Genomic DNA, 21,539 nt, shown 5'->3' with positions numbered 1-21,539 from the left:
TATTATTTTCACTGACATGTTATTTCTTTCAATACTATAGATACTTCTCTCAAACCCATTGAGTTTATTTTTCAATTGTATTTATATATGCGAGTTTTTATGTATAGAGTATAGATATCTTACTATAAAAAGTGTTTGTTATTTTTATATATGTTTTAAATCTCCAAATATTAAATTTACATTATGTTATTAGCTTTTTAATTATATCCATCAGGTTTAAATAAAAAAATAAAAATTGAAGAAACTTCACAAAATAATAGAATTTTAGCCTGTATTTTTGCTTACTCCCCAAATAAATAAATAAACCAGATCGCCTTAATCTAGTGGTAAAAGTGCTATGGCTGAAACTTCTGTCCTGAGTTCGAGTAGCACTGGTCACTTAGCTGTGCTTTAAATGGATTCAATCATCCATATGTATGTGGATGCAAAACATCGTGTGATTAATTTTTGGACACAAAAACCTTTGAAATTCATACAGTTATAAATAAATAAATAAATAAATATCATCGACTGATTAAACCTCAATTATTCGATGTCAAAAAAAAAACCTCAATTATTCAAGAACCTAGGTAGCCCACACTAATAAATGAGGTATGCCTATAAATCTGTATATGTTGCTACCACATAAAAGGAATGATGACAAGCATGTGGGTGAAATTAAATCTCCCCCGATCCTATCGATCGTTTTCTGATTTTAATCGGTTCATACGAATCTAGCTTTGCCACACACACATACATTAATATAGCTAAGTTAATCATGGATATTCCCAAAATAAACTTTTCATTATTATATTTTTTTGTATGATTTAAAAAATAAAAAATAAACGAACAAATCGCGTGCTGCCATATCTCGTAGGATCCACGAAACAGTGGTTGAACCGCCTCTTACCAGAGACTTCACGTGATACAGGTTCACCAAAATCAGCTTACTATATAATTTTTTTTTGGGAATTGTGTGAGCTTCTCTTATAAACCCCTAATGGGGAGGGAATGGTCTTAGTTCCAGACAGTATATCTTGCTGAAATTTACAAAACTAGCTTATGTAGTACTCATTGGTGGTTTGCCCTTTTGTCAAAAAAAAGTACTCATTGGTAGACAAAAAGATACTTATTGGTAGACACGTATATTTATGTAGAACTAAACATTTCATATGTTAAACTTGATTAGATTTGTTATTCGTTTCGATTAGGGATGAAGCCAATGCCAAGATTATGGTGGCATGTACACCGTAATTTTAAAGTTTTGTATGTAAAAATACAAAGAAACCAACTAGATGAGATGGTTTAGAAGTGTTGTGCACCCCCTTCAAATCTCAAATTTAATGTCCCCTTAGTCCTTTATTATATTTTGCACCCGCTGAAAAATTATTCTGGACTCCTCGTTTCGATCTGATCCAAAAATTTCGGATATCTGTAAATTTTCAAAATAAAACAAATATTAAAAATTAAGATTGTTAAAATTGAAATAAATCAAAAATATTAAAATTTTGGGAAGCAGATATCCGCTGCGATCCAACAATATATAAATACATGTATATCTTGATTATATTTAAAATTTTAAATATATAAAATTATATAATTATTATTCTAACATATGATTTGATAGATTCTATTTACATTATTAATTAATATAAAATATTATATAAAAAGAAGAGAAAAATATTATGAAAATTATAATTTTTTTTAAAAATTATGTTATTATAATTGTTAACTAATTTTTTAAAATTTCCAAAATATGTAGATTCACTATTTTAATTTTTATTTTATATATCATGCAAAAATATTTTACAAAAAAATTGTAACAAAATTTTGAGATTATTTGTATTACTCTAAACGGATGAGACATCCGTAAATATCCATAAATATCTATTTATTTTTTGGATATCCGTTTTTTTAGATATCCATATTTTTCGAAACAAATAAAAATCGGAAAACAAATATCCGTAACATACAAGTAAATCACAAATACTTTCAGAAACTCGGATATCCGATCCATGCTCAATACTATATTTATGTAACCAAAAGTGATATGTAGATGACATTAATACAATCAAACAGACATCCCTTTCTGCCTGGAGGATGTTCAAGAACACATTTAATACTTTGAAAATGAGCCTTTGTAATAAAAAAAATTATGGTCAAAAAATTAATTAAGTGGGGAATGAAAGTAATTAAACAAAAGAATGTGAAACCTATTAATGCAAGTTGGTACACACCAGAACCAGTCATGGACCATGACCAAGTGTTTCAAAATTGTGAAAATAATTATATACATAAAATCCCAAATTTATAAGAAATTTTTGCTAGCAAATTATTAAAATATTTATTAAATTGTTTAAAACTTCAAAAATCTCATGGCCGATCTTGGTAATGACTAATGATTGAAGATCGTTTTTACTCTCAGAACTCATTTTTGTCGTTTTCATCTACTCCAAAGGATCATTTAAATAGGCCCATTTCTCAGGTTCTATATTTGAAAACAACCTCTTATTGGAAACCACCTTTTTACGATGTATGTAAATACAAGAAAATAAAGATAAGTCGCAGTTGCACTTGCCCCTACTATAATTGTCGAAGAGTAAACCAACAGGTGTATTTGTAACCGGATTGAACTTTTGGGTAAAATATTTTTTTGTGTTTCTTAAGAAGTGATGTTTTAGGAAGTAAATAAAACGTGTTTCAAAAAAGGCATGTGCACCGTAATTTCAAACGGCTTGCCGAGGTTTTCACATGGGTTCTTCGCTCCGAGAAAAACGAATGCGTGATCTGCGGTTCACCTTTGCGTCACCTTTGCTAAAAGTTCTAAGCTGATCATATGCGTTAGTTTAAACCATACAAGTGGAATCGGGATACTCTTCGTAAATATAAAAAAAATAAGAGGAAGTAAATAAAATATCAAGAAAAGTCGGAATATTTTTAACTCTAAGAATTTTAAAGAGAATATCTCAATCATGAAATGTTACTAGTTTAATATTTTATTAATCTTTTAAGTATTTAGGAAAAAATTAAAGTGAATATCTCAATCATAAAATTCCTCTATTATTTTACCTTTTTATTATACTATTCCCTATGTTTCATGTTAAGTGTCATTTTAAACTTATGCACACGGATTAAGTAATCATTTAATTTTGTATATCTATACTATTAAAACACAAGGCCCTTTTTTGAGGGGCCCTTGATTTTCAATAGTATTTACTATTTTTTGCCACTGACTTATTTTTAGGTTATACTTTTCATTAAATGTTTTTTTCTTCCTTGTGTTTCAAAAAAGAAATATTTTCTTTCTTTTCTACGATTCTAATTTCAAAAAGTTTGTTCTAACTAAATCTCTATATCTCATATCTTTCGGCATCTAACAGGAATCTGAGTATCTAAATAACATTATTATAAATCTTCTCCTGATTTTTCTCATGATTCATCCTTGCCATGTTCCATGTGGTGTTGCTTTTTCTAGAGGTTGAAGGCGGACTGGATATGACGACGACTGTTGGATAGAGGAGTCGAAGCAATCAAGGTAGCAATGACACGATCGGTGGATGAGTGCGCAAGAAGGTACTCTCCCGTCTTCTTGAGGTATTCAGTAATTAGAGTGAATTTTTGTGGTTAATCTCGGAGAATTTTAAGTATTCAAACATTGAAATTGTATTTAGAAAAGCTCGAGTGGTTGAGAGATTCAGTTGTTCAGATGGTGACGAATCTGAGAGAATGATCGTGGACTTATACGAACGAGGCTGAGCAACAGGTTTGACTACGACGGCCATGAATCTGGAGATGAAGATTGTGGAGACAGAGCACCTAATGAAAGCTCTTTTGGAGCATGATCTGTAACTGAATCCACCAGAAGGAAACAATCACGAGCAAGTATGTAATCCACCAGAAGGAAACAATCCAATCTCACTTTCTTGATCGTCCATGAGGACATAAGCAAGTATGTAACTTCCAGTTTCATATATCAAGGCTGTTTTGTGTTGTTGTTTTCTTATTTTTTTACACATGAAAATAGTGCAGATTGCTAATTCTTCCTCGAAAATACTTCTTAAAACAGTGATGTGACTCTGTAATATTTCCTGTAAGATTGGATTTAACACAAAGATTTTTCTTGCAGTGGTTTGGTGAGGGAGAGAAGCACGTGAAAGCTGTTTTCTTTTTAGCAAGTAATATAGCTCTAATCGTGTTTTTTTGTGTGGATGAGGTATGTTGCAAGACTTTAAAAACAGAGCTCTTCCTTGCTTTCCGTTTTTTGAATACCTGCTTCCCTGTAACTTTATGTTAATTTGTATCACGATCTCCCTACAGTTTCTTATGCCTTCTAGGTATCTTTTGATTCAAAACGAAATTATTTAGGTTGATAGCATGTTGGGGAGGTGCGAGAATCCTGGAGAATATGAAGCTATGCTAAAGATGAAGACGAATTCATGATAAACCGGAGAGCGCACAAAGGATGAAGAAAGAGTCTTAGTACTAGCTGCTACAACTAGACATTCCACCTTGATGAAGCAGTAGCTAGAAGCTTCCCAAAAGATAATAAACTGCTAATATTAATAGGTAATAAAGGTTACATTGAATACATTGGCCGATATATTACCAAACCAGAATAGTCAATGGCTACATTATATAAATGGTTAGGTGAATACTCATTAATACATATTATCATAATAATCAACTATATAATATAAGGTGTTTCTGAAAACTCATTAATATACATGGAATCTTAGTCTATGATATATAACATATCATCTCCTAAAATTATCATATTTTATAAAATAGGTTATATAATTTTCATATAATAAAACAAATACTAAACCCTATACCATAGTTAACCAAATCGTAAACTCTAAAACATAAATCAAATATAATTCAAGCCACATAACACCTATTATTCTCACCAAAATACAAACTCCCACTTATAAACTTCAAAATTCAAATGGCTAACAAAAAAAAAGTTGTTAATTATATTTGGCATTCTATTAAGGACAAGACTGTTTTTTTCACTACCACCCGCAAACGCATAGAAAACGTTATAAATCGTTTCAAACTGTTCAAAACCTCTTAAAATCAAAAACTGATTCCAGCAAAATTGAAGGCGGTTGCTAGAAGTTAAAATTTCTTCTTTAAAAAAAGTTAACTAAAAATATTCAGTAAAAATTGAAATTTTAAAATGTATACATGTTATATTTTAATTTATATTATAAAACTTTAAAACAAAAATATTTCCGACGGCAAACAAGTTTGAAATATCTTATCTACATGTTCTGATGTTACTTAGCATTCAGTTTGATGAAGGTAATCTTGAAAAGCCTCCTTTTGACTCTAAGGTGATGCATAACTAACGTCGTTGTTTGGTGAAAATCCAGATTATGTTCTGTACAGAAAATATTATACCCTCATTGGTTACATGAAACAAAGATAACATAACATAAAAAGAATGCAAGTATATGAATAAACCGAACCGAACCAAACCCATATCAAATCAAAATATAACCGAAGTGCCATTACCCATTATTTATATAAGTTTCAAAAATAATAAACTAAAATCTATACTATTAAAGCAGAATCCTATTTAAAAAAATAGAATTTTGCCCCTGCATATCAATATATTTACAAGTATCTCTCATTGACATTTAATTTAAACTAAAAATAGAATATTCTCTATAACTATGGTAACTAATATTTTCCATATTTTGTGAATGATAATAATTTTAAATTTATGGAAATTATATTTTCCATTTAATTTGAATATCATTTTTCAATCTATAATATTTTTAAAGATCGGATATGAGAATATACATGCAAATTAAAAAAATATTAGCATGTCATTTTTACATAATAATGATATGCAAATTTTGAGTGTTCAATTTGTTTTTAGAATTATCTTAAAATTAATTTTTAGATCTAACATAAATAAAAATACAAACTTATCATAGCTTATTAGTAACCAAAAAAAGAAAATAATATTTTCATATCAATAATAAAGTTTCTTATTACCATTGTTTTATTTTATTCAAATGACATAATACAAATCTCATTAAAGTCTAAATGATTATTTTTTTCAATTTTATATAATATTAAGAAGTATGAATTATTTAATAAACATTTCAAAAAATATTATTTATTTTTTTGGTTTTTATCGGATCATCTCATATCGGATCTTAGGTTATAGGGATGGGCACTTTACATGATATCCGAAGTTACACCCGTACCCGACCATAAAAACCCGAACCAAAATCCGAACCGAATTAGCAAAATACTCAAATGGATATTAAGTTATGAGAGATTGGATATCCGAACCCGAACGGGTAATACCCGAAACCGAATGGATATCCGAAAATAATCGAACATATGTATACTGACCCTTATATATTGAGGTGATTATAGTTATAATCTGGGATATGAAATATTTTTTGGAGTCATTTTTGCGGCCCATCTTGATCATTTCTTCAACATTAATAATAAAATACTTTGGCCCATTTTAATTCCCTTCAGCATCAAAAATCAATTGGAAATTGATGCTAGGAATTTCAAAGTTCCTAAAACAAATGTTGTAGTATAGTGATGAATAAGTTGTCGAACCAGTTCTGAGGGACTCAAAGCAGTGAGAATGCAAGTATTTGCCTAATCTAAGTGCAGCCAGTGATTTGATGATTTCTAAACTAATGATTAAAGCTAATGCAAAGCAATAAAAATGATACTTTTAAGCTATTGGAAAGGAGAACTCATGGGTATAGGAACTTGACCTCGGGTGATCAGGATTCGAACTAAGGATGAACAATAAACGATCAAACAAACAACCTTAAGCCTAGACACAATTCTAAGCAAGCTCTATGCCTAGATGAATGCTCATTTGCTAACACATCTCAAACATCAAGTGTCCTTGGTTGAATAACATGCAAGCAATCAGTCACAACAGGTCTATTAGCTATCTTAGCATCTTTAACAACAAATGTCTTTGGCAAAGTACACTAAAAGCCTAGGAGAGTTGACTCGGGCATTTCATCGAACACCTGTCGGGTGAGAAATGCCTAGAGATCACCCTTTGAGTGGCCTACTCAAATGATGTATTGAAATCACTCTACTAGCAAGGAGATGACATGATCTACACTAAAACATCATAGAACTAACCTAATCACCCTTAGTCTCCTAACCCATGAATTCAAAAGGTGATTACTCACTAATCTCCATGATTCCTCTTAAACCCATGATGGATTTCAGATTAATCATGTAGAGAAATAGATGAGAGATCACAAGAACAATAACAAACCAAGCCAAAAAGAGATTAATTTCTTGAGAGAGTTTGTGTTCTTCAATAGATCAAAGATTATCTGCCCAAAAAGTGGCTACAACATACTTAAACATTAGGTTTTTCAGAGTAAAAACGTGCATAAGAAATTGCAAAAAGGTCCTTGAAAAATCATAAAATCGGGTAGCATAAAGGGGTGGAGCGACCAGGAGGGGTCGCTCCGGGTGGTCGCTGCGGGTTGGTCGAAGAAGACGAGCGGGCTGGGTGAGTCGCTGCGCCGAGGTCGCTCCAGGAGTGAAGTCACAGCGGCCAGCCAGGGTCGCTCCGGTCAGGTCGCTCCGGATGGATATGTCTCTAGTAAATTGGTCATAACTTCTTCGTTACATCTCCAAATGACTTGAAACCACTTCCATTAGAAAGCTAACTCAATTTCATGTGTCTCCACAAAATCTTAGCAACAGAAGATGTCTCGAAGGCCTCCATCCATGCTCATCTTTCACCCCCTTTTTGAGCACATTGCTTCCAAATGTCTCCAAGAACTCCATGTGGTGTTCCAATACCTGATAGAGACATATGTATGCCAAATGCAACCTAAACATGCCTAAATCCTAATCTATATGATGCAAATGCCTATGAATGAATGGTTAAAACAATGCAAATATGCAAGACATCAACTCCCCCACACTAGTCCTTTACTTGTCCTCAAGTGAACTTTCTGGGACTCATAGGGGAAGAGGTTTGAAAGTGGGAGCTCATAGCCAAGAGAAACACAAAAGCACTTGCTTCAACATAAGAATTCAGTACTAGCACACTCTCTCTTATTATCCTCTAGCTTCTCTAGGCCTGTCTCAACTCAACATTATGCATTCACACATTCAATTCAGCCAACTCTCACATTCATTAAGCAATACAACAAGTGAGCTCTATGCAAATGGCCAATTGGTCCAAGTCATTTGGGTAAGGGAAGGCTTTTTCGCTCTAGTGATCAAAGGTTTCATAACTCATTATCTTCAAGGTTTAACACTCAAAACAAGTAGCCTTGACATTGCACATAATATATCTAAGAAAGGGATCAACTAATGCATACAATGCTCAATCTTCATTGTTCTACCCTTTTTCAAACATACAAGTGACACAATTGAAATCCCAAGTTACACCCATCTCACATCTCTCACCCAAAAATCTCAAGAACACATCCACAAACTCTCAATCAAGGGAAATATTTAAACTTTTAAAACACAGCCTCTAAGCTCATTCTCACTTTGCTAGCCCCCTTTTTCTTTTTTTTTCTTTTTTTTTTTTCTTATTTTTATTTTTTTTTTTATTTGGGGGCCAAGACTTTCACAACTTTGAGCTAGAGGTTTATACAATTCCCAATAAGACAATTAAGCACAAGAGTTCATTCATTCCCATTCAACTTTCAAGTTCAAACTTTACAACACTCACCCCCACCTATGGCTAGACAATAGCGTAAGCAATCTAGCAAGAATGAAGACTGAGCATTGTCGTTCCCAATACTCTCAAGATTATGCGCATGTAAGACTTTCCGAAAAAGGCCTCACTCAACAAACAATTAAGGCTTAAAAGGAGGAGAGGGTTTTAGGGAGTGGAATGCCACTAGAGATTGTCAAAAAGATCGGCATAAAAGATGTGACAACTCTAGTGTGAATATCCATGACTTAGCACACAAGGGACCATGAGCAAGAAATTAAGTTCATTCAGTTCGATTCAAAGTTGTAGTTGGCTTAAGAGATTGAGTTTCAGAGAGAGTTTTCAAGGCACAAAGCTTACAAGGTTTTCAAGAGAGGTGCATGAACTATACAAGGCTAGACAATGCTCCCTACAAGGCGTTTTAAATCAGCTCCCAATGCAAATGAATGCAACCTATATGCTTCTAGACTCAATCCTAAAGTATGCAAATGATACACTAAATGATTCTTTTTGTGTGTTTTCAAATTTTTTTTTTTTTTTTTTTTTTTTTTTTTAAATTTTTCTTTTTTTTTTGGTTTTTCTATGCAAATAAGAATGTAAAATGTAATGCATGAGACTCAGAATCATCAAAGCAAACATGATCAAATACTTGGTACCTCCCCCACACTTAAATCACACAGTCTCTGTGTGAGGGAGACACCTAATGGAAAGGTAAAATGCAAAGAAAAACTGGGATAAACAAGGGTTGCAGGTTACCTGGAGTGGAGCGAGGTAGGGGACCCGCTGTGATGGGTCGCTCCAGGTTTGCTCGGAACAACGAGCGACCTGTGCTACCCGCTGAGGCTGGCCGCTCCGGCTCGGTGAGGTCACAGCGACCAGGTAGGGTCGCTGCGGGTGATGGCTTCTCAGCGACCAGGGAGACCCGCTCCAGTTAACCGCTGCCGAAGAAGACGAGCGATGGGGACATGTCGCTGCGGGTGCGTCGCTGCTGGTGATGTCTTCACAGCGACCTCCATGAGCCGCTGTGGGAGGTCGCTCCAGAATGAAGCGAGCGACGGGGATCAGCCGCTGCGCCAAGACCGCTCCGTGCTGATGGAGTCACAGCGACCAGGCAGAGCCGCTGTGACTGGTCGTTGGGCTCTGCTCGTCCTTGTGTCACTCCTTTTGCCTATTTTTACCTGCACACAACTTCATTTTCCCATTGCTTTATGCAGTAAGATGAAAATAAAAATACTAATGCAATATATACAAGGATACTCATGGGACTTCCTCCCAAGTGAGCTTGTTTTAAGTCTCTAGCTTGACTTTGCCTCCTTTGGATCAGGCTGGAGTAGGTGCAGAAAGTGGAGTTAACACCCCATCTTCCTCAGGTGGTAGCTCACCAAGGTGATCATCAGCAGGAGGGCCCATTTCTTCAATGATGAAGGCTTGTCCAAACACAGTGGGGTTCTTCATTTTCTCCTTGATGTCAAAGTGGAGGATGTTCGCCTTACCCAAATGGAGGTCAATCTTGCCTTCTTTCACATTCACAATAGCTCCTGCTGTAGCTAAGAATGGCCTTCCAAGAATCAATGGGTCTTGAGCCTCCTCACCCATTTCAAGCACCACAAAATCTGTAGGTATCTCATACCCTCCAATCTTCACAGGGAGGTTCTCTAGGATGCCCACAGGGTACTTCACTGAACGATCAGCTAACACCAGAGAGAGTCTACACTTCTTGTATTGAGTGAAGCCAAGCTTCTTTGCCACAGATAAAGGCATCAAGCTGACACTAGCTCCCAAATCGCAGAGACATTTCTCAAAAACCATAGGTCCAAGAGCACAAGGTAGTGTGAAGCATCCTGGATCCTCTAGCTTCTCTGGAGCATTAAGCCTCTGAATGATGGCATTGCACTCATGGCTCAGAACCATCATGCCCTCCATCTCCTTCTTCTTAGCAGTTACAGCATCTTTCAAGAACTTGCTGTATTGAGGAATCAGCATGAAAGCATCAATGATGGGCATTGTAACCTGAGCTTCACTCATCTGCTTCTCAAACAAAGCCTTGTACTTCTGTAGCAGCTGCTTCTTGAATCTACCAGGGAATGGAAGCTTGGGTTCATAGGGAGGAGGGACAGAAGAGCTCTCACCTGCTGGAGCAGCAGATTCACCATCTTTTGTTGTCTTCTTCTCTTCTCCAACCTTTCCTTTACCCTTATCTTTCTCAATCTTCTCCAAGATCTCATCATCTGTCTTCTCATCAACAATGACCACTTCATCATCTAGATTGATGGCTATCTCCTCACCTTGTTTCTCAGCATCCTTGGTGAGGGTTCTAGGAGGTAACTGCTTACCACTCCTGAGTGTGACAGCTTTTGCGTCCTTGGGATTTTGATCAGATTTTCCAGGTAGAGATCCTGGCTGACGATTCTGGTGGGTGCTCATGGAAGCAAACTGATTCTCCAAATTCTTGACAGAAGAAGCAAGGTGGGAGAATTTGTTGTTGAGCTCATTGTAGCTCCCATCAATCTTGGAGTGAAGGTTCTTCAGCTCATAGCCCACATGCTTCTCACTTCTAGTCTGAGACTCCAAGATCTGTTTCAGTAATGCATCAGTGCTGCTCTCTTGAGGGGCAGAAGAGCTAGGAGAGGGGCTTTGCTGAGGCTGATAGTTGCTCTGCTGGTTGTTTCTTGGCTGATAACCACTCTGCTGGTTGTTGGAATAGGGCTTCTGTTGGTAGTTGTTGTACTGAAAGTTGGGTTCCTTCTTGTACCAGCTACCATTGCTGTTGATGAAACACAATTCTTCTTGCCCTTCCAAACCATCAACCTCATTGACAGTAGGAGGTATCTCCTGTTGTGGGTTACCAACAAAGTTCACCTGCGCTTGTGTGGCCTTATCAGCAATGAGTGTGTCAATCTTCTCCTGAAGAGCTTTGATCTCATTCCTTGTGTGCTTGTCATCACCTCTACTGCTTCTGTCATGGTCTCCACTGTAGACTGCATCACTCTTAACCATGTTGTCAACCAGAGCCTCTGCTTCTTCCTCAGTTCTCCCCAAAAAGAACCCATTGCTAGCTGTATCCAGTCTGGCTCTATACTTAGGAAGAGCACCTCTGTAGAATGTGCTCAGCAAGCTCTCCTTGGAAAAACCATGGTGTGGGCACTGAGCTTGGTAACCATTGAATCTCTCCCAAGCTTCACTGAATCCTTCCAAGTTCTTCTGTTGGAAGCTGGAGATCTCGTTCCTCAACTTAGCAGTTCTTGAGGTGGAGAAGAATTTCTCCAAGAATGCCTTTTTGCAGTCTTCCCAAGTGGTGATGGAGTCACTTGGTAGAGACTTCTCCCACTGACGTGCCTTATCCCCCAAAGAGAAGGGGAATAGCTTGAGCTTTAAAGCATCCTCTGACACACCATTAGTCTTTGACATACCACAGTAGCTGTCAAACTTATCCAAGTGATCAAATGGGTCCTCCACAGCCAGACCATGATACTTGTTGTTCTCTATGCAGTTGAGCAGTCCTGACTTGATCTCAAAGTTGTTAGCAGCCACAGCTGGTGCTCGAATTCCAAGTCTAGGACCATGGATGTTGGGGCGGTCATAAGTGCCAATGGGGCGAGCTGGTCGCTGTTGAGGTCCATTGGGGTTCTGAGGATTTTGTTGTTCTTCCATTGCAGCTTCCAGTGGCTGCAGTTGAGCTTGTTGCTCTTCTTCTCTTCTTTTTCTAGCACACTCTCTCTCTAAAGCTCTGATGTCTGTGGCTCTTGGAACAAGGTTTGATGTACCCTTGCTCCTCAAGTTCATACACCTGAAAATCACAAAGAGGTGAAGAAGAGAATCAGTAACTTAAAAAAATAAAAATGACTTAGTCTCAAGCAAATGACTAAATCTCAATGTTCAAATCAAACTCAGAATTTGGCAACGGCGCCAATTTGATGCTAGGAATTTCAAAGTTCCTAAAACAAATGTTGTAGTATAGTGATGAATAAGTTGTCGAACCAGTTCTGAGGGACTCAAAGCAGTGAGAATGCAAGTATTTGCCTAATCTAAGTGCAGCCAGTGATTTGATGATTTCTAAACTAATGATTAAAGCTAATGCAAAGCAATAAAAATGATACTTTTAAGCTATTGGAAAGGAGAACTCATGGGTATAGGAACTTGACCTCGGGTGATCAGGATTCGAACTAAGGATGAACAATAAACGATCAAACAAACAACCTTAAGCCTAGACACAATTCTAAGCAAGCTCTATGCCTAGATGAATGCTCATTTGCTAACACATCTCAAACATCAAGTGTCCTTGGTTGAATAACATGCAAGCAATCAGTCACAACAGGTCTATTAGCTATCTTAGCATCTTTAACAACAAATGTCTTTGGCAAAGTACACTAAAAGCCTAGGAGAGTTGACTCGGGCATTTCATCGAACACCTGTCGGGTGAGAAATGCCTAGAGATCACCCTTTGAGTGGCCTACTCAAATGATGTATTGAAATCACTCTACTAGCAAGGAGATGACATGATCTACACTAAAACATCATAGAACTAACCTAATCACCCTTAGTCTCCTAACCCATGAATTCAAAAGGTGATTACTCACTAATCTCCATGATTCCTCTTAAACCCATGATGGATTTCAGATTAATCATGTAGAGAAATAGATGAGAGATCACAAGAACAATAACAAACCAAGCCAAAAAGAGATTAATTTCTTGAGAGAGTTTGTGTTCTTCAATAGATCAAAGATTATCTGCCCAAAAAGTGGCTACAACATACTTAAACATTAGGTTTTTCAGAGTAAAAACGTGCATAAGAAATTGCAAAAAGGTCCTTGAAAAATCATAAAATCGGGTAGCATAAAGGGGTGGAGCGACCAGGAGGGGTCGCTCCGGGTGGTCGCTGCGGGTTGGTCGAAGAAGACGAGCGGGCTGGGTGAGTCGCTGCGCCGAGGTCGCTCCAGGAGTGAAGTCACAGCGGCCAGCCAGGGTCGCTCCGGTCAGGTCGCTCCGGATGGATATGTCTCTAGTAAATTGGTCATAACTTCTTCGTTACATCTCCAAATGACTTGAAACCACTTCCATTAGAAAGCTAACTCAATTTCATGTGTCTCCACAAAATCTTAGCAACAGAAGATGTCTCGAAGGCCTCCATCCATGCTCATCTTTCACCCCCTTTTTGAGCACATTGCTTCCAAATGTCTCCAAGAACTCCATGTGGTGTTCCAATACCTGATAGAGACATATGTATGCCAAATGCAACCTAAACATGCCTAAATCCTAATCTATATGATGCAAATGCCTATGAATGAATGGTTAAAACAATGCAAATATGCAAGACATCAGAAATATAAGATATGAACATTATTATTATTTTTCTTGAATAGATATATTACCATATATATTTTAAATTAAAACTATAACATTTTCCTTGATAATAGTAATTGTTATGTTATTTATTTATAAAATAAACATTATAAAGAATTAATATTATAAGCATTATAAAAATAATGTTGAAGAAAAGTTAAGGTTAAGATAAAAAATATGTTATCCTATAACATAAAAAGAAAATCACACTTTATTCCTAAGTTACACTTAGTAACATAAATATGATATGTGTAGTATATAATTTATGATTTTTTTTTTAAGACCGCATGTTGCCTGAAAATTGAAGAAAAGAAAGGGAAAAAATAATGTGATTGTTTTTGTCAGTATATTTGTGTTGGACTTGAATCGTGTATATGATGTACAAGCCCAAATTAATGGCTTGAATAATCATTTGCATTTATATTTTGTATTTTTATATTTTTCTCTTATATATTTGTTTTGTTAAGCATATTTTTTTACACATACCATCTTTATTATACAATATCACTTTTTATGACCATATTTGTTTATAAATAAACAGTCGACTGTATTTATATTTATTCTATATAAAAATAATATCAGCAAAAAGTTTATACATAGTTACCCTAATATTATTTAATGTTTATAACTTTTTAAAGTTTTTAGTCAATATATCAAATATTAAAAATCAATACTTTATATAACCGAATATAACTCATAATTCTATCGTGCCCCTAAAACGAATAAAAAATAATCAATCCTATACCACATATTATTTGATATATATATGTCGGACAAAAACCAAAATTATTAACGACAATCAATCTCAACCCGTATATTCATGCCTAAACATACTTATGAAAAATCAAACAAGAGCATAAATTTAAAACAAAAACGATTGTCCCGCCCTCTAAAAGGGCGGGTCAAAATCTAGTTTCAATATTAAAACACCATTACACATATACATACTCATATTTCAACCAATAAAAAATAGACAGAAGAATAAAGTTAATAAATTCTTCATTGAAATCTTAAATTGACGCTTATTTTGCAACGAAAAAAATTCTGTACTATGAGATAAAAACTTTAGTGTTACAGATTTAAACTGCATAAAACGTGAAATTTTATATTTAGTCATCTCTAACAATTAATATTGGTTTCGATTGGCAACCATTGTTTAATCGCAGAATGACGAAAAAATAGTTAAGCTATGAAAAAAATTAATTAACATGTGGAAAATTTTAAAATTTACGAAATGGTGGAATACATATTAGATTATTTAAAAATATTTTATATGATATTTAATTTATTACAAAAGTATCAATAATTAAACTAAATACTACAAAATATGAAATAACTAAAATTTATTTAAAATACTTTAAAATATTTGCAAAACACTGCGAGTTACCAATCACAGCCATTATCTTGTTGAAGTGTTTTGATAAATTTTTAGTTAGGATAACCATCGTATATCATAAATATAAGCCGACAGATATGTATTTTAAATATTTGAGATATCCAACTAGAATTATTGATCAAAAAAAAAAAATCCAACTAGAATTATTCTCTTCACTAGTAATGATGACTTCAAACCAATTTTTAGAGGTCTGCTTGAAAATAACTGTTTTAAAAGAAAATTTAACTGCTTTTTTTAAAGAACTAATTTTTAACTGCTTTTTTTAGAAAACTAATTTTTAACTGCCAGTCTCTACTCTCAGTCAAATGGTATGTGTTTTTGATGTATTCTTTCAGCCTTTGGCGTTGCTCTTTTCTTTCATAGATATGTTATGTAATTCGGCGATATTGTCCATGCATGAATGCTTTGATTTTCAGAGGATCTTTCTAATTCTTTTGTTTCTCGTTGGATATCTCCGCTACTTTTTAAGTGTGTATATTCAAACCCTTCGAACTTTATGCAGCTACTACTTTTGTGGAGTTTCTAGTAATAAATTCTGTTTTGAATATGAATAATTCGACCAAGAAAAAAAATAGTATTTTTAGTCAAAAAAAATAGTATTTAATAAAATTGTGGCCGAGTGTCACGCTCGAGTAAAATATGGAAATGACTACACATAAACAGATATAATGACTCAAAGTTTGAAGGGCCCGATAAAGTTTGGGTTCTATAGAATTTCGCTAGAACTTGATACATATGTTTCAGACTCAAAGAAATGTGATCAAGTGGTCAGAAGATTCCACACGTACCCCTTTAATTATTGTATTTTGGAAATACCTAGAACTAGAAACATCACAACTCTAGTAACCTCATCTCTATGCTTTTTCTTTGTTGTTACAATTAAATTAAATTCATGAAATGTCAAAATTTGCTCTACCAAAATAAATCGCCATATTTTCTGTTGCAATGATGGAGGAACTACATACTCATGTTCTGAAAAACTACATAATCATGTTTGAAAAATAATAAATAAAAAAGTTTGGAAAAACTAATGTATTAATACTCGTGAAAACAAAACTAGCTATGAACAATTATAATACTACAACATATGAGTACTACGGTGATAAATTACGTTGCTGTTTGATGTTAAGGGTATTAGTTGTGAACGGTCCATATTACTTGTGGAATACGTATGGTATGGTGGAGAAGTGGACGAAAGCATTCAAAAATACAATTTTGAAGATTCATTGTAGTATTGTACGTGTTAACACATCTCATACTTTTTCAAGTAAAGGAGATGTCAGGTTTGTGCTTCTCTAGACTTTTCTGTGACGTGGTGGTATTTATTCTTTCTTTTCTTATTTTGTCTGTTTTTTTCCGCTAACGTGTTTGCTTTCCAACTAATCAGATAATCAATTGTTGTGTTCAAATCAATATAGCATACTAGTTACTGAAATGTAGCATCATATATTAGTAATCATCAGTTATTTTCGTATTAATTAGCTACCTATATCTTTACGGTTAACAAACAAACTTCATGAGCTCCCTTTTCAACCTAATATCTCGAATGTTGTAACTTGTAAGTCTACCCTTTTTTGGTCAATTTTTGTAAATCTACCTAAATCTTAACCTTAACAAATGTCTGCAAGGTCGTTCAGAAAAAAAAAACAAGTGTCTGCAACAAAAGAAAAAAGAAAAAAAAACTATTTTGTTCAATATCTATATTATTTGATAGCAATAATAATTTTGAACTTCATAAAACGTGCTTTTTGAGCAAAAAAAAAACTTCATAACGTGTGTAACCGTAACCGTTGTTAATATGCATAATAGGCAGGACTTGTGTGTGTGTGTTCAAAAAAAAAAGGCAGGACTTGTGTCTTTCTGGTTTGGAATAAGCTTGTTGTCAAATAGAGAGCCCAACAACTCATAATGGGCATACTCACTTGACCTAGAGTAAATTCCATTGATAACATTAAAACCTCAGCCTCCCCACAACAATCAAGTCCTGCACCAATGTCCTCAAAAAGGGCCAAGCTAAACCACACACATTTCTCCTCTCTTTTTTCTCTCTTTGTTTATGAATTATTACGGCCTCAGAACATAATCTAAAACCCAAACTAAGATGGGCTAAACCCAAAATGATGTTTGATTTATAATGTGGTCATTTTGACTCTCAAACCGAAGTAAGCCAGTATCCAAACCAAAATTAAATAAACCAAATTTACATATTACCAAACTAAAATGATAATATGCATACAATTAGATAAACCAAACCAAACAGTATTGGTTTTATTTATGTAGATTTCCATTGAATTAAAATAAGACCAAACCAAAAGGAAATCATATCACATTCAATTTTAAACTAAAATGTCAATCTCTCTGAGAATAAACATATAATCCCATTGTATTTTTTTCGTTTTTATTCGAGAGAGAAACAAAGAAAGTAAAAAGAAAGGAAGATGAAAGTATAACCTTTTTTTTTTTGAAAGTATAACCTTTGATAGGCAGGAACTTGTGTCTTTCAAGTTTGGAATAAGCATCAGAGAAACAACTTTTCTCCCTTGTCAAAAGCACAACTAATTTCTTTTTCCCCAAAAAAAGAGAAAGTTGGCACACGGATTGGTAGCAAACACACGTGTGACAACTTTTTTTTAAAACATCTTTTGATAAGTTTTTAAGTTGTTTCAGTCACATGCCATAAAAAGCCATACAATGTTCAAGGCCACCCCAAAAACTTATGAAAAGTAACCAATTAAAACATATTTCAAAAGTAATTCTAAGAAAAACTGCATTCTTCACTCTTCAGGTTGCTTCACTTAAAAGGATTCTCTTCTTTTAGTGGGTTTTTCTTCAACTTCCAAGCTCACATATATGACATAAGCAACAGACTTGCTGTTTATATTTAGGTTTCGTATATAAAACGAGTCTAAGTAAAAGTAACTTGTTTTTGGTTTCATACCTAAGTCTTGAAGAGAGATAACGGAAACAGTAATATTTTAAAAGAGCATAGTGACATTATCCTGAATAGTTTTTTTTTTTTTTTTATAATCCAATATCCGACCACTAAGCGTGATCGACTAGTCCACCGGACCTAAATCCATGCTTTTACAGGATTTTTAAGCCTCCACTTAAGGGCCCATGGTTACGCGAAGTGGTCTGGAAGACGAGAGGAGCCCATGTGAAAACTCTCGTGGTCAACGCGGATCGAACCCAGGGCGGGCACTCCAGCCGGAGTTCCTTTACCACTAGGCCAACACGCGTTGGTTATGAATAGTATTTTTGTGAGTAAATATATTTCGTTATTTATGGTTAGTCCATATATCATATATGATTTGGACCCATCACGAAGACGAATTTTATATTTCGATTCTTAATCTATCACAACCATACATATTGATAGTCTACTACGTGATGCTTTGTGCAAACAGTTGAATTAGAACTTCGACAAAATTAAATTATTTCGGTCGAGAAGCTTATGCGCTACATTGAGGTATTATAATATATAATAGTCACACGTTCTAGAGTTATGCTCATATGCTCACTTTTATACTATGTTGTTCTTCTATCAGAGTTTATTTGAAGGCATAAATCCAGGGTAATTAATTTAAAAAAAAGTCCAGGGTAATTGAAGAGACTTTTGAAACTTTTCCTTTTTTTGGTCGAAAAGCATATCTGAAAACAAATTATACTAGCTATATATATGTGGTTCAAGAATATTAAATAAAAGTTTCTTTATGAAAGGATGCAACTTTGAGGTTGACAAAATGTAGCTTCAAAATGAAGAAACTGAGATCATTTCAATAGGATAAAAGCAAAACCTATCTCATCCTTAAATATAGAAAATAAATTATAGTCAGCTTTCATATCGATTATGAGTGATGACTTTGAATTTTCAGTATATTTTATTTTATTTGTCGAGAAAAATGACTTATTTGATTCTAGAAACTAAAATGTTTTAATCCTTGCAGATTTTTTTTTCTTCTTCCAAACAGTTAAAACTTAAATGTAATATTCCATCCATTTATTTCCAACGAAGACGTGAAAATATTAAATCTCTTACAAATTAGAATAGTGGTTTCTATATATATATATATATATATTCATTCATATAATAATATTACCATGAATTTAAATTTATAATCTACCGTTCTCTCTCTATATATATTAATATTATCATAGATTTAAATTTGTAATCTACCATTTTCTACTATATATTTATATAATCAGTGTTGAGTTTATATGTTTTCGAGAACAGAATCAAAATTTCAGAGTAATAATGAAAAATATTTTTTTTATACAAATCGCAGGTAAATCATAAATTTATAAGAAAATTTGTTCGTCCCGACCTCTTAATCCAAAACAATTCACATGGATGTTATTTATAATTCAAACTCACCTGGATGTTATTTGCATACTTGGATAGTCATTATACTAAATTGGATCGGTCATAAATGGCATATGATTGCTGCTTGTACGTGTTTTATTCAGGGTTTATAAATCATTACGTATTTATTATTTTACTTGAATCTTGAACCAAGCACGAAACCTTCCAAACAGCTGGGCGGGCAATTAAGTTTATACGACCATCATCGCGCGTTTGACAAGTAAGTATAGTTTACAATATAAAATTTCTTCCTTGGATGTATTGTTTATATAACTATGGAAGTTTTAGTTGCTCGCTTTTTTGCTAAAATAGGATAGGAGTTCCTATATCGTATTCGACTATTTTTACAAGGATCAAAAGCTGGTATGTATGATAGATTTCATATATATAAATAGTTCATTTTTCATCGTGCAGGTGATAGATATTACTTACAAAGTGAAAGGGAGAAACGTATAAGAAAAGAGAGACTGAACCTTCAACTATTAAAAACTGACTCTAGGACCAAATCACTAGACCATGAACATCATTCAAGTAACTGTAAGTAAATTTGGGCTTCAAAATCATTTAGTTATAGTTGCACCCTTTGACGTTTCTCACTTTCTCTCCAACATCCCCACGCAAACTCAGTTGACGCTCTCACACGAATTTCTTATATCAAACATTTATTATTATACGGTACGCCTAAACTAAATAGAAAAAAATGTAATATTACAACGTGAATGAAATTTTTAATATCATGGTAAGAAAAAAAAACGAGAGCGGCAAATACGAAATCCTAATTTGATTTTTCTTAATGTAGACCATCTTGATGACCAAGTCGCAAATGGGGTGCCGTGCGTGTGCTAGCCTTTTCTTTTTGCTTGTAGGAACCTCAACCTCCTATAATTTTTTCAGTAAAATATATTCTCTCTGTTTTTAAATGTTTTAGAGAAGTTTAGATGTTTCAATATATAAGATATTTTTATATTTCAAAATATATAATATAAAGTATAAAGTATTTTGAAATGCTTTGACTTTATCAAAATTGACTAGTCAATAATATTTTATTGTATTATTTATAATTGTTTAATTTATTTTTAATTTATTTTACTAATAATATTATCTTTTTAAAAATCATACTTTTGTGCATTCAAGCAAAAAATCTTATATTATAGAATAGAGGAAGTATTGAAGTAAAAATATACGATGACAAACAATATTAAAACATATTCTATAAAACATTTTGAAAGCAATCATTTTGAATAAACTGAAACAAATTTATGAATAAAATAAATTTATTATAGGGTATTTTATCAATTTTGAAAGAGACCATTCATTGAATATGATTAGAAAATTTTAGACAAAGAAGATTTGGGAAATCCGGAGAGAGGGAGAGATGCTAAATGGTTTGTTTGCATTGCTTTTTGTGTCTCCAAGACTTCAGTCTGAAGTGATGTGGTTGGCTGTCGTTTTGGAATTATATTTACCATAGTACCGCTGCCGGTACAAACCATTTTACTGCACTATTTATGTTTTTTGTTTGTTGTTTAAATCTATAATGCATGCAGGGCCGGCCCAGAGGGCAAGCCATCCAAGCAACGGATTAGGGCATCCAAATTAGTGAGGCATATTTTTTTTAAAAAAAAATTTTAGTTGTAGTTTTCTTATTAAAATATAATTTATTATGCATTTTTATTTAGAATAAAATTTGTTAAATCTCTAGTTCTAATTTCTTTTGAATTCAGATTTGAACAATTCTAAAATTATGAATTTGTTTTTGGATTTTTGTTTAA

At 33.8% G+C, this 21,539-nt stretch overlaps 1 protein-coding gene, 1 long non-coding RNA gene and 1 other non-coding gene across 3 annotated transcripts; 2 read left to right on the top strand and 1 right to left on the bottom strand.

Moving 5' to 3' along the window:
* The first annotated feature begins 3,253 nt into the window (after positions 1-3,253).
* On the top strand, positions 3,254-4,307 carry LOC108846567 (uncharacterized). Its single transcript, XR_001948675.2, has 3 exons — positions 3,254-3,552; positions 3,651-3,928; positions 4,106-4,307. It is a non-coding gene; the product is annotated as an uncharacterized LOC108846567 (long non-coding RNA).
* A 2,178-nt stretch (positions 4,308-6,485) lies between these two features.
* LOC130509441 (uncharacterized) lies at positions 6,486-13,467 on the bottom strand. The gene is made up of 2 exons (XM_057005396.1): positions 9,425-13,467; positions 6,486-6,527 (listed from the first exon to the last, which is right to left on the bottom strand). Exon 1 carries the CDS (start codon positions 12,449-12,451, stop codon positions 9,989-9,991), a length of 2,463 nt encoding a protein of 820 aa, XP_056861376.1. The 5' UTR covers positions 12,452-13,467; the 3' UTR covers positions 6,486-6,527; positions 9,425-9,988.
* LOC130510226 (small nucleolar RNA R71) lies at positions 11,796-11,902 on the top strand. Its single transcript, XR_008943908.1, has one exon. It is a non-coding gene; the product is annotated as a small nucleolar RNA R71 (small nucleolar RNA).
* Positions 13,468-21,539: the final 8,072 nt, after the last annotated feature.

Source organism: Raphanus sativus, chromosome 3 (assembly GCF_000801105.2).
Source record: "Raphanus sativus cultivar WK10039 chromosome 3, ASM80110v3, whole genome shotgun sequence".
Taxonomy (NCBI): domain Eukaryota; kingdom Viridiplantae; phylum Streptophyta; class Magnoliopsida; order Brassicales; family Brassicaceae; genus Raphanus; species Raphanus sativus.
Note: the sequence above shows the minus strand (reverse complement) of the source record. Positions and strands in the feature narration are given on the sequence as shown.

Bases quoted from the DNA above. Each gene is read 5' to 3' on its own strand.
- LOC130509441 (XM_057005396.1), bottom strand. From the start codon at position 12,451: ATGAACTTGAGGAGCAAGGGTACATCAAACCTTGTTCCAAGAGCCACA.